This window comes from Sinocyclocheilus anshuiensis, unplaced genomic scaffold, assembly GCF_001515605.1.
Source record: "Sinocyclocheilus anshuiensis isolate Anshui unplaced genomic scaffold, SAMN03320099.WGS_v1.1 scaffold241, whole genome shotgun sequence".
In the NCBI taxonomy this organism is placed as follows: domain Eukaryota; kingdom Metazoa; phylum Chordata; class Actinopteri; order Cypriniformes; family Cyprinidae; genus Sinocyclocheilus; species Sinocyclocheilus anshuiensis.
Window position 1 is genome coordinate 296,401 of NW_015540865.1, and position 14,342 is coordinate 310,742.

Sequence of the window (14,342 nt, forward strand, 5' to 3'; positions counted from 1 at the left end):
CTCTCTCTCTCTCTCACACACACACACACACACACACACACACACACACACACTCTCTCACACACACACACACACAGGATCTCTAGAATCTATCAATTTAATATTTGATAAAAATTCTCAACTATATGATTCAGATTTTAAAGTTGAAGGTACAAGGCATATAAAAAGAACTTTCAGAACTTGAAATCAGACTGGATTCATTCTGACAGATGAAAATCAGTGCATGTGAGCATCAGTGCATAAACACAAAGTCAGACAGATGCTTTACCCGCTCTGCTTCAGGAAGACACTGCAGCAGTGAGACGGTGTTTTGTGATCGCTGAGCGTCGCTGGTGTTTCTGCAGGCCGGTCGAACCATCATGGCCTCTAATACCACTTCATACAGGGTCCTCGTGATGAGAGGAGACGGCAGCTCTCGCAGGTAGTCCTTCAGAATGCCTGACAACAACATTACAAAACAATCAAACTTTTCATCTACAAAAATCCACTGTAAAATTACCTTCAAATAGCTGGATATACCAACTAAATTATGGAAGCTGGTTTCAGCAACAGAAGGTAACTGCGAAAAAAGCTTGTTAACTCACGATTCTGACTTTTTCTCAGAATTGCAAAACACAAACTCAGAATTCTCCAACAAAATGTGACAAACTCGCAATTGCGAGGAAAAAAAGTCAGGCTTGTTTCCACCCAGTGTTATTTTAGTATCATTTTAGATAGTATTACAGTTTTTGTTAATATTTTGAATTAGATTTTATTTTTTATATTTTTTGCTTTCATATGTTAAATTTAGATAAAGTTTTAGTAATTTTGTTGAGTGTTTTTGGCATTTTATAATATTATATATGATGTAATATTATAAAAATAATGCTATAAAATAAATCTAATACTTTAAAAACAGTATTGTTAAATTCAACACATTTTTAGATCGGCTATATCAAATGTCACACTACAAAGTCAGTTGAGTGCAGACTGTTATAAGCAACACAACACATATAGGTAAAATAATAAAATAGGTTAAATTCTGGAATGCCACAGTGTTAAACAGTGAATGACCTAGCAACCACCCAAAAACATCTAGCAAGTGACACTAAAAACAACTCAGAACTCCTTAACAGCAGCATAGCAACACCCTGGCAACCACCCACAACAGCCATTGTTGTTGAATAGGAGAGAATCATTCATTATAGGAGAGTTATCTTCAGAAAGTGTAAAAACAAACATAAATAATGCATTAAAAAAATGAAATAAAATGAATACATAAAAAAATCTCAATTAAAGATATGTAAAAAAAAAAAGTATATTTTTCCTGTCCAATTAATTAAAGCTTTTTTATTTTATTTTATTTTATTTTTTTATTTTATTTTATTTGTAAAGATACTGCTGTACTGGTTCATTTTCCACAGAAATAAATCCTTACCTAAAACAGTGTTTTCAATGCTCTGAATTTCCTTCAGAAAATGCTAATCTAGTTTTGAGTTATCACTTTCTTAATATCCTACTAGATTGATGCAAAGCATTTGCACGAAAGAAAAAAAAAAACATTTCCAGGTCCATCATAAATCTAATATTAATATAAAGGATGTGCATGACACTTCTAAATTTATCAGGGCATTTTTAAGAACCATTTCAGGCCAATAAATCAAATCTAAACCACATTAAAAGTTATCTGGAAGGCTCAAATCTTTAGGGTTTTTTTTTCTGCTGATCATGTGGTGTCTTTTTGGGAAGCCTTTTAACCCGCTGGTGCTCCGGGGAGATATTAAAATATGAGTCTCTCTCTAGTATCAGGTAGTATATCAAACCTCGACTCCAACAAAAATTGGAATAGAGAACAAACCTTGCCCTCTGTAATTTTTCCCAGGTGACTTTAGAAAAAAATACCAGAATTGTGAGATATGATCTCAGAATTGAGGGGAAAAAGTCAGAACTGTGAGATAAAAATGTCACAATTACCATTGTATTATTCCATGATGGAAATAAGCTTCCATGGAAAATATCATGGTTATTTGTGGCCGACTGACCGGTAATGACGTTGACGTCGGGATAGAGCTCATCGTTTAAGGTAATCGCTGCACTGTCCCTCTCAAACGCATCCCGCAATTCCTTCTTCACCGCCGCGGAGCCACAAAGACGATACAATCCCACCACCTACAAAAACACGTACAGTCTATTAGTACAGTCACGTTTAACACACGTCAGGTCTGACAGATATCTGAGCTCATCTCACCCGGAGTCCTCTCCTCTCGATCTCAGAAACACACTTCTGAATGATCAGAGGCACTCTGAGCGCAGACACCTCTTTCTCCACCAGGTGGCGCAGCTCCACCCCAAACACTTTAGTGGGAGGCAGGTCACTGAGGCGGGGGAACAGGGTCACGAACTGCTCCAGAAGGGTCAACTTCACATAAAGCAAACCGCGAGGATCCAGACGGACACACAGCTGCTGACTGCGAGAAGCTGCGGGAGCGAGAGACAGAAAAGATAAAGAGATAAGGGCAAAACGCAAGCCAATGCAGGGTATGGCTGGGTGGGAAGGCTGATTAATGGTTGTGCAATGGTACAAATGTGTCAGTGCTACAGAATTTATTATATAATGGGGTCATTCCTTGTCAAATCAACCAAATTTCAGAAACTTCACAGGCTGAATTTTTTGATTTTGTTTATATTTAGTGTTTTGTTTATAAATAGTGATGAAAGCCGAAATATGTTATTTGTAGGGGTGTAAATCAAAGGGTTCGTCACGATACGATATGATATCGATTCTCATACCCAGCGATGCGATATTTGCCGATACCTCAAAAAATTCTACAATACGATATGATTTCGATACGATTCAGGAGCATATCAATCGATTTATCGATATTTTGATATTATGTACCTATTTTAAACAACCATCTACATTTTTATTAACTCCCAAATGCAACCTGAAAATTTATCTGAAATTTCTACATCCTGTACCTCATTTGGGACATTCACAACAAAAAAAAGACCCACACTTTTTTTCTTTTTTTTAAATAATAAAGAAAAATGTATTATTGGGGGGAAAAAATCTATGTCACACATAAGATCAGTAATCTTATGACATGACAACAGTCAATAAAGTATTTCAGGCTTCTGTGCTATAAAATGTGCAATGTGTAAAATAGTGTAAATCCTCATTACAAAAAACAAAAAGGAGGTACTCCAGTTGTACAAACAATACATTAATGTAGAAAAATAAATATAAAAACATTACAAAAATAAAAGCTGTTAAAACATATTTTTAAGACTCTTTTTTTGGCTGCTACTATGGGCTCAGTGATAAGAATATTTTTATAAACATTACAAGCAATAGCAGAAAATAAATACAATAGAACAAAGACACAAATTATATGAACAGTGCTTTTCAGGTAGGTCTAAAAGAAATTTTAAGTTAGTTAACCCTGCAGAGTCTTCATTGTATAAATGAAATATAGATTAATCCTTATTAAAGTTACAAAAGTTATTCAGTCAAGAGCAGTGAGAGATTTTGTTTTCTTCGACAGCTGCAGGTTTATTGTTCGTCTGCTTTCACTTTAAGATATAAAGCACAGATCCAATATAGCCTACTGATACACACGCGTTTTCTTTCTCAACTGTTTACGTTAAGACATAGGCCTAACCGACTGTATTTACAAGGATATTGCATGTTGATGTAATCTTGTCTGTATTTGTTCATCAAAGCACAAAAAAGCAGGAGAGCTCAATTCAGTATTTGCGCACGGCACTGTGTGCAGAAAACGTCTCGCATCACTCAATGCATAGACTGACATTGAGTGAAAGTGGACAGTGCCAAAATAAGGTACCTATATATACTACATGTATCGTTATTTTACCCGTGGCATCGATACATCGTATCGTTAGACATTTGATTAATGTATCGATCCAAATCAATGGATCGTTACACCCCTAGTTATTTGTTATTTTTACACAGAGATTGGTAGCTCTATTAGTAAAATCTGTTGACTTTAGCAATCTTTAATGCATTATATGCAAATGGTGGTAGTTCAAAAATGGGGAAAAAAACACTTTTTTTTTTAAGTTTACATGGCTATAACTCGAGAAGTATTAAAGATATTTTAATATCCAAAGTGTTCTATTGGTATCTTCATTTTTAAGCCCAATTTCACTTTGGTATCTTCATTTTAAGTGCATTTCTCAGTAAATATCGATCCACTTCATTTAATATTTTGGATTCTCCTGCATTTATACATTTCTTTCACCAGAAAAAAGTTATCAAAATATAATTTTTTTTTAGCCAAGGACCTCTGGTTGAGTTGACATGGAATGGCCCAGTGATAGATATGCAGGAATGCTTTACATTATTTATAGTGAAAGCAATGAAGTAACATGTTGTAACATGGAAAAAAGAGAGCGCCATGTTTCAAACAAGTCAAGATAAGGAAATACTTGTTCCGGAAGTAGCGACAGATCATTTCTTCCCTATTGTGATGTACATCCAAATGAAACAGATTATAAAAAAAGACAAAAAATGTAGGGCGGGACTTGGTTCAATCCACCAGATGTTGATTGGATGGAAGCAGAGTTGAATGGGGCGGGGTTTATGAGGACTAAAAGAATGGAGAAATCTGGGATACGTCACCAAAGAAAAGATTGTGACATCTTGGTTAAAACATTTTTTATAAAAAAATCAAGATAAGGAAATACTTGTTCCGGAAGTAGCGACAGATCATTTCTTCCCTATTGTGATGTACATCCAAATGAAACAGATTATAAAAAAAGACAAAAAATGTAGGGCGGGACTTGGTTCAATCCACCAGATGTTGATTGGATGGAAGCAGAGTTGAATGGGGCGGGGTTTATGAGGACTAAAAGAATGGAGAAATCTGGGATACGTCACCAAAGAAAAGATTGTGACATCTTGGTTAAAACATTTTTTATAAAAAAAAAATAAAATAAAAAAAATATATATATATACATATATGCATGGATGATTACATGCCAAATTTAAGGGGTGGTTTGTTAGGCTAAACATGAAGTAGAGTTACTATAGAATTCAACTGATGTACTTCTTGCAATCTTAAAATAGCTTAAAAAATGGCTCATCCAGTCAGAATTTAGAGTGGGAACTATCGGTTTCACCTTGTGACTTGATTTGTAAATGTGTTGTTCTCTTACTCTTGAAGAGAGGCGGTATAGCCACAGCACCCAGACAGCACACCCGGTTACGTGCGGGAGCAGCAGGCGCGGCAGAGCCGTTGTTTGCGCTGGAAGCCGTTGGCGTCAAAATTATCAGTTTGAGCAGCCGCGCCCTCTCGAGCTCCAGGTTAAAGGTGTGGTTAAGTGGGAGACACGCCCCTCGACAGGTGAGCAGGGACGTTCGAGCCCGGGTCACCCCATCCACTTGAATGGCACAGAAGACTTCTTTAGTAGTGTCGGTCCGAGGGGATCGTAGCAGCTCGTCGACGCCCAGCAGATGCACTGTGAGCAGCCCCGAAAGCCTCTGAGCACAGCGAGGCTGATCCACCAGCGAGTACAAGCGGAATGACTCTGCATCTACCACAGCTAGTGAATCTTGTAGTCCACGGTGTGGTGATGGTGTAGGTGACCCTTTTGATCCCTGACCCGAGCCCTGCTTTGGCAAGAGTTCAGGTGAGTCTCCATCGCTAAGATAACCTCCCTTACTAGAAGAACGCATTCGAGAGGATCGACGCCTTGGCCTTGCAGGAGCACTGGAGTCCAGGTGGTACTTGCTGATGACGTTGGATGATTCCTTGCATGTACTTTGTGGTGAAGCCTCATCGGATGCTCCTGGTGCACTGCTGGTGTTCCCTTGTCCGTGTCGCTGATTACGGGACGAACGTAGGCTAAACTTCCGCCTAAGTTCCGGAAGTTTACGCATCTTCATAGAAAGCCGCCGCACTGTTCCTGGAGACTTGATCCTGTCGATCACACTGCTGCCACTTCCACCCTCTCCCGGGCTTTTCTTTGGTGCCCCGGGACTGTCAGAGTTCACACCACTAGTAGAGCTAATACAGTCCGACTGTAGCATAACCAGATCTAAACCGCAAGAAACACACAATGTTAGAAACTTATAAGGAATTACAACCTTTAAGATGATCCTAAGCCCTGACAGGCAAGTAAAAGTTGCTCTCTAGTATCTTGTGGTACAAGTCTGTTCCAAAACCTAGTGAGATGCCTTGATGTTTACTACCTACACAGGCAACATACTGGACAACAGAAATGGAACCTTGGGAGCATAAATGGAAGATTCTAGAGATCCTGAAGACCTTGATTTGCTGGCCAGGTGGGTTTAATAAGGGCTGGAGCTAAACTCGGCTGGAAGGTGGCCCTCCAGGAGCTAGATTGGACAGTCCTGTCATAAACTGATTTGGAACACTCTACATCAGGGGTGGGCAACTATGGACCTCAAGATCCACTTTCCTGCAGAGTTGAACAAGCTAATCAAGTTCTTCAGGATTACTAGAAAGATACAGACAGTTGAGTTTGATCAGGGTTGGAGCTAAACTCTACAACAGGGGTGTCCAATTTTGCTCCTGGAGGGCCACTGTCCTGCAGAGTTTAGTCCCAACCCTAAATAAACACACCTGAACCAGCTAATCAAGGTCTTCATACTCAGTAGAAACATCCAAACAAGTGTGTTACAGCTAAACTCTGCAGGACGCTAGCCCTCAAGAAGCAAGCTTGGACACCCCTGCTCTACGGGACAGTGGGCCTTTGAGAGCCAGAGTTGCCCAGCCCTTCTCTACATCAGTAGTTTCCAACCACATTCCTGGAGCCCCCAACACTGCACATTCTGCAGTATCCTTTGTCTGAGACACCCATTTCAGGTCTTGGAGTCTCTACAAATGAGCTGATGACCTGAATCAGATGTGTTTGATTAAGCAGAAATGTGCAGTGTTGGTAGGGCTCCAGGAAAGTGGTTGGGAACCACTGCTTTACATCAGAGGTGGGCAACTCTGGACCTCAAGTTAACCAAGGTCTTTGGGCACTAGGAACCTACAGACAGGTGAGTTCCATCAAGGCTGGAACTAAACTCTGCAGAACAGTGAGCCTTCGACAGCCAGAGTTGCCTAGCCCTTCTCTACATCAGTGGTTCCCAACCATGTTCCTGGAGAAGTCACAACAGTGCAGATTTTGTAGTCTCCTTCATCTGAGACACCCACTTCAGGTCTTGGAGTCACTTCTAATGAGCTAATGGCCTGAATCAGGTGTGTTTGATTAAGGACAGTGTTTGGGGGGCTCCAGGAACGTGATTCGGAACAACTGCTCTACACAGCCAGTAAAACAGCAGTTCACATATCAAGTGCTCTAGAGAATCAACCCACATTGCTTTCCAACAGAGCTTGACATTAGCATGTCACTAAGCTACAGACGTGACTTTGGTTAACATAAAAATGCACACACAAATACTAAGTAAAGCAGTCAATTTTTAATTATGTTGAACTATTTGCATTCTGGGATTGGCTTCTCCATGACTGCTGCAATAAAATTGGACCAAAAAGAAGGTTTCTTAGAAGGCACCACAATAATAAGTATGCCACCTACCTTTTGGAACAGCCTTCACCTCTCGGGCACACCTAAAATGCTGTCTAGTAGGCAGCTCACTAGGTTTTAGGAAAATAACTTATAATAACATGTAATGTGGTTGATTCCCATCCTATTTTTCAAAATTTGTGAATGCCAATCATAGCACAGCACTTCTGTCTCCTTACTTTAAATATCGTTTCGAAACAGCACTGCTCATTTTAACCTCAGTTTTAAGACCAGCTGTGTGAAATGCAAGTATGCTGGCAAAGCAGCTTAGCTTGTGACAAACGCTTACATAATGGAAAAAACCTGACCATACCTGAACTATCCGCCCTGATGACGTCGGCCTCAGTTTGAATCTCTCTCATTTGATGGACGCCGGTGGGAGTCAAACCCCCTGATTGTTTCTGGTCTCTTTTCTCTTTTGCCGATTCCTCAGTTTTTTGCTTTCTCCACGGACCTCCATATTTTTCCTGAGCCGTTCCTCCAGTGGCCTTCGAGTCATCCTCTTCAGGAATGGGGTTGTACCAAATGTTTCCATCTCTGTCTGGGCCCTGCCGCAACTCTGTGATTCTGGTTGGGAGGACTTCATCTGATGCCTGGAGCTTTCCTGTGGACAGTACCCAGGCCCGACTACTCCTGTCCAGGTGCTGGAGGTAGGCGCCTTGCCCAGAGATCTTCGCTGAGCTGGAAGAGTCACACGCATCCATACAGGCTGTAGACGGAGGTGTCAACTCCGGTAAACCGGCGTCAACTGAGTCACATGGTGTCCTGGAAAATCCAAACTCCAATTCCAGATCTTTCCGCTTCCTCTTCAAACCATCCTCACTCAAAGTCCTTTGGCTCCAGGCCTGTTTTGAGACCTCAGCCTTTCCTGAGCACAAATCCCAGTCCTGTGGCCCATAGACCAGGCTCGTACACAGATCTGTGCTGGCTGGGTCTTTGCTTGTAGAGGGAAGTTTGGCCCAGTTCTGTTTTTTGGAGACTGTAATCTGGGAGCGTCTGGTACACTCCTCCACGGTGGAGCTCTCTGTCTCAGCATGGCCTGTGGTGGATGCAGTTGATGAAGAACTTTGGAAAAGGTCCACCTTCCCTGTCACTTCTAAGGCAGAGAAAAGAAACCAGCAATCGTTACTATAGCAAGAGTTTTTGGCCTTATTTGGTGCTGAAATATTTGTCTGGATTGGCGTGACTAACTTGAAGAATGGACCAATGGAGACTTGCAAAACATGGAAATATCAAATACCACAAGTAAAATTGAAACTGGGGGTGATTAACCTTTACAAGGTTTGATTCCTCCCTAAAACAACATTTCTGAGATGAGTTTACAGTGACATACATTGACAGAGAGCAGCGAAGAGAGAGAATGACTGGAAAGAATTAAAAAAAGACCAAAAACAGACATTGAGAGGAGGGCTGCAGATATTTACCATCTCCTTCTCCCTCCCCTCTTGCACATCTGGAAGTTTCTCCAAGTTCCTCCCCTGTTTCCCCCTCTCTCTCTCTTTCTGTCTGTTCTTTCCCCTCTTGAAATTATGAATGTGGCTTGTGACACACAGTTAGCCAAATATCTTATCCAATTCCAGAAGCCATGAATAACTCCCGTGTGCCCTCCAGTTCGGCTCTGCGCATTATCTCTTCTGGCTTGCATGACTCTGGAAGTGCTGAATAAAAACATATCTGTCAATCGCTCTTTAGTTAGCACTGCTCATGAGTGTCTCAAAACCGTTGTTAGTTTACAAGGCCAAGACAACACTCCACAACCAAATGCCTAAATCACAAATGCTGCTTAAACACTGCACAAAGCTCTGTTGGAAAGTTTGACAGATAGGAATGCGCAAGTCTAATTTGAGGGTGCAGAAAGAGCCGGAGCAGTTTGAAATCAATTGGGAATACAGAAAATTGGATTTTTTCGAGCACTCAACTGAAATTTTCATTGGTCATTCGATGCCTACGTCAGAATGTGCTTCAGGAGAAGTTAAAATTCAACGTTTGGACGAAATGTGCCTTTTGCAGACCTTTCGATGTCTACTGAAATCAATGCATTCGAAGTGTTCTCCAACAAGTGGCTTTTGCGCTCAAACGGTAGGGTATGACGCTACCAACGCCAAGGTCAAGGGTTCGATTTGGGAATGCATGAACTGATATAATGTACCTTGAATGCAATATAAGTCGCTTTGGATAAAAGCATCTGCAAAATGCATAAATATAAATGACGTGCAGGGTAAACTCTTTGTTTTCAATTATAATTTTTTTTAATTCCTGCCCTTCTTTTCTTTCTATATCTTGGTTTGCTCTAAAATAAGTCACATTACAGAAGCCAAATCGACTTCAACATAAAAACAGAAAAACACAACACAGACTGCTTTATGCTTCCCTGAGCAGGAAGTGTTACAGTACTTTAAGTGGGCCAGCAGATGACTTCCTGTTTAGCCTAAGCAGCCAAGAAAAAGAGAAGGAGAGAAACAGACAGCAACAGGCTAGAGCTACTTGCTGAGATATTTCATAGACAAAAAACGCACAGATAAACTGAAGGATGGTGCAGAAAGTTATAATTTGGTTTACATTTATGCATTTGGCGGACACTTTTATCCATGCATTTTTCTACCAGTTCATGCATTTGCTGGGAATCGAACCCATTACATTGATGTTGCTAGCTTTATAGGTTCAGGAAAACATATAGGCTATTCAGAGATCAGGATAAGGAATAAACAAAAAGTAAAAAATGAAGACAAAATGATAACACATGGAAGTCCAGGGAGTGATTTCAGTGACAAACACACAGCTGTTGGGCCACTGAGAGGTTTTCAATGAGCGGTCTGTGTAAAGGGCTTTCCTTCACAGCTGGACAGACACACACACTTAACCCTATTCACTATTCATTACAACACCCCAAAATACACACGCTCACCCAAAGCATGCTCTCACGGGTGGCACGCTGGACTCACCCTTCACCTCTGACGCCCATTCACCAGTCTATGTGTTTATGAAGTCCTTTCTAGGTTTAAACAGCACATTGATAAACTGGTCTAAATTTAGCAGGTTACGACTCTAAATAGCCACATGCACCCAGCCCATAACTGGCAAAACTTTACATAGAGCTTCAGTTAAGTCATTTACAGACATTATCCCCCGGTTTCACAGACAAGGCTTAAGCCTAATCCCAGACTAAAATGTAAATCTGAGCTGTTTCAACTGAAAGAAACTTGCACTGATTGATCTTAAAATATGTCAGTGCCTTTGTTTTGTCTCAGGATGCACACCAGTAATGTTTTTTTCTAAGGCACGTTTATAAAAACTACTTTCCGTAATCCTGGCTTAACCTAAGCCCTCTCTATGAAACCAGGCCTATATCAACTAAGATGATTAATCAGATGATATTTGGCCATTTTTACATTATCGGCATCAACATTGAGAACTAATAGAAGAGCTAACATTGGGTTAAAGCCGAAGTGCCATTTTTCAGTGTTTCAGAAGTGATACATTTCAGCTTTAAAGCATCTGAATGTTACAGTAAAAGTAGTCGAACGCAGTTCTAATCTATGACAGATTGCTGAAAGTTAAATGTGATTAAAGTTTGTTTTCATTAACCAAACCGACAAGGCTGCGTGCATGTTTGTTTACTCCTGAGTTTATTCACCATGTTTGGCAGTGTGAAATAATTAGTGGCAATGTTTGCTGAGAAAATATTCACGGCGTAACGGTTAAAGAGTTTTTCCCAGAATGCCGATCCCTCCCCCCTTAAGCCGCCCACATCTCTGCAGCATAATTTGAGACATCCGGTCGCTCTCATCTGCCCCGAAAACACAAGCCAAACTATTAATAATCACATCAGGAAAGACTAAAAACATGGAAGCCGATCTTCTTTCTGTTTCAGCAACAGAGGCATTAAGAAACTGCTACGAGTTATTTCATCTACTAGAGCAGCAATAATAAAGCCAAAATAAATATACATGATCTTTACAACTATGCAATTGTTTTGGCCTCGTTTAAAAAGACGTGTAAGAGTGAATATAGGCCTGATCTAGAGGGAAACACAATCTGGATAAGCAGGATAAGATGTTTCCTGAGAGCTCGAACTATCATCAGATCTGCGGAAAGTCTCTCAGTCATTAGACGAACATTTAACATCTGCGCTCAATGCTCTCTGTAATTTTTCTTCTTGCTGAGCAATATCTCTTTCTGATGGTCAGAACTGAGCAGTGCACAAACTATAAAGATTGCATTCTTTGGTAACTAAAACAGACATAAATGATGTAAATACTTATTATTTAGAGCATGCATGAGCTAGAAATATCATGCATTATTTTTGTCTAGATAACTTGATAGCTTATGTTGCGAGTTCAAGAAAACTAGGCATAATGTGTCATCTGAGGGCCTTAAAGTGAACTTGAACAATCCATAGTGTTTTAGGATGAGCTTTTTATCTCATTGATTAATCAGCGCTGCTTATTCCTGCGCAAGACATTTTTGATTCTGCACTGAATGTTTTTTTTCTTTCTGCCCAGGAGTAACATCAGATGGAAGATTTTCTGCAATGCTTTATATTTTTTCAGCTTGGAAGCGCGTCTCGTTTCTGTTTAGAGCAGGATTATAGAGCTAAACATCGGCGCAGAACAGCTGCATTATTAGTTTATTAGTATGACCAGATGCTGACAGCTATTTTCACAGAGTGCCTCGAACCGCACTTTACTTCTGTTTGGAAGCAGACCCATAAAATCCGCTTTCTCGAACGGCCCAAAAAAAAAAAAAAGGGTTTTTTTAAAGCCAAAATAAATATACATGATCTTTACAACTATGCAATTGTTTTGGCCTCGTTTAAAAAGACGTGTAAGAGTGAATATAGGCCTGATCTAGAGGGAAACACAATCTGGATAAGCAGGATAAGATGTTTCCTGAGAGCTCGAACTATCATCAGATCTGCGGAACGTCTCTCAGTCATTAGACGAACATTTAACATCTGCGCTCAATGCTCTCTGTAATTTTTCTTCTTGCTGAGCAATATCTCTTTCTGATGGTCAGAACTGAGCAGTGCACAAACTATAAAGATTGCATTCTTTGGTAACTAAAACAGACATAAATGATGTAAATACTTATTATTTAGAGCATGCATGAGCTAGAAATATCATGCATTATTTTTGTCTAGATAACTTGATAGCTTATGTTGAGAGTTCAAGAAAACTAGGCATAATGTGTCATCTGAGGGCCTTAAAGTGAACTTGAACAATCCATAGTGTTTTAGGATGAGCTTTTTATCTCATTGATTAATCAGCGCTGCTTATTCCTGCGCAAGACATTTTTGATTCTGCACTGAATGTTTTTTTTCTTTCTGCCCAGGAGTAACATCAGATGGAAGATTTTCTGCAATGCTTTATATTTTTTCAGCTTGGAAGCGCGTCTCGTTTCTGTTTAGAGCAGGATTATAGAGCTAAACATCGGCGCAGAACAGCTGCATTATTAGTTTATTAGTATGACCAGATGCTGACAGCTATTTTCACAGAGTGCCTCGAACCGCACTTTACTTCTGTTTGGAAGCAGACCCATAAAATCCGCTTTCTCGAACGGCCCAAAAAAAAAAAAAAGTGTTTTTTAACACACTGTAAATGTAAATACGCTTTAAACAACATAGTTAAAATAACTACAAGAAAAATAAATTGATAAATAACTAACTGGATGAATAAATAAAAATATTGAAAATATATTTTTTGAAAATTAGGCAATGTTTATTTATTTTGATTTGATTTTAATGTATAGACAATATTTGTAATAATTCTTATAACACACTGTTAATGTAAATATGCTGTAAACAACTTAGTTAAAATAAATACAAGCAAATTAAATTACTAAATAACTAACTGGATAAATATATACATTAATTAATTAATTAATTAATTAAAAATACTTTTTGAAAATTAGGCAATATTTATATATTTTGATTTTAAAAATAAATACATATTTTTAATTTATATTAAATTAATTTATAAAACACCGTAAACAATAGTTAAATTAAATACAAGAAAAAAATCTATATTTTAAAATTAGACAATATTTATATATCTTGTTTTTAAAAATAAATACATATTTTTAATTCATATAATATATTTAAATACATGTTATAAAACACTGTAAACAATAGTTAAATTAAATACAAGAAAAAAAATCTATTTTAAAATTAGACAATTTTTATATATATTTTTTGTTTTTTAATACATATTTATTATAATAATGTCAAAAGTACATAATAAAATTACTGAAACTTAAACTAAAATTAAAATGAAAACTGAAAATATAACACTTTACAAAAATGTCCCATTCGTTAACATTAGTTAATGTATGAAATAACATTTACAATTAACTAACAATAAGCAGTACAATATTTATTTATTTACTTTTGACCGGTAGTGTAAACATTGAATAAAGTTTTGAATTATTTTTTAAAAATCACTTTGCATAAAAGTGTCTCTCAAATGCATGAATATCACAGTGCATTCTGGGATTGCATTATCTACATTTGATACTGCCTTAGAATTTGGTCAGAAAAAGTTATGGTGTCTATTAAATTCGCGCACTCACACTCACACTCTCACTCTCACTCACTCAAATCACACTCACACTAACACACTCACACACTCACACACTCACACTCACACACTCACACACTCACACACTCTCTCACAATCACACTCACACACTCACTCACACTCACACACACACTCACACTCACACTCTCTCTCACTCACAATCACACACACACTCACTCACACTCACACACTCTCACACTCACTCACACTCACACTCACTCACTCACACAC

The 14,342-nt window shown here is 38.8% G+C and overlaps 1 protein-coding gene across 1 annotated transcript in view; it reads right to left on the reverse strand.

Annotated features, from left to right (window-relative positions):
• LOC107688040 (rho GTPase-activating protein SYDE1-like) overlaps positions 1–14,342 on the reverse strand; it is a 22,264-nt gene that overhangs the window by 2,167 nt on the left and 5,755 nt on the right. Inside the window, exons 2-6 of the mRNA XM_016485579.1 lie at positions 7,850–8,632; positions 5,158–6,039; positions 2,228–2,457; positions 2,022–2,148; positions 269–438 (exon numbers count right to left, since the gene is read on the reverse strand). Coding sequence (XP_016341065.1) covers positions 269–438; positions 2,022–2,148; positions 2,228–2,457; positions 5,158–6,039; positions 7,850–8,632 — 2,192 coding nt within the window. The remainder of the gene's footprint in view (positions 1–268; positions 439–2,021; positions 2,149–2,227; positions 2,458–5,157; positions 6,040–7,849; positions 8,633–14,342) is intronic.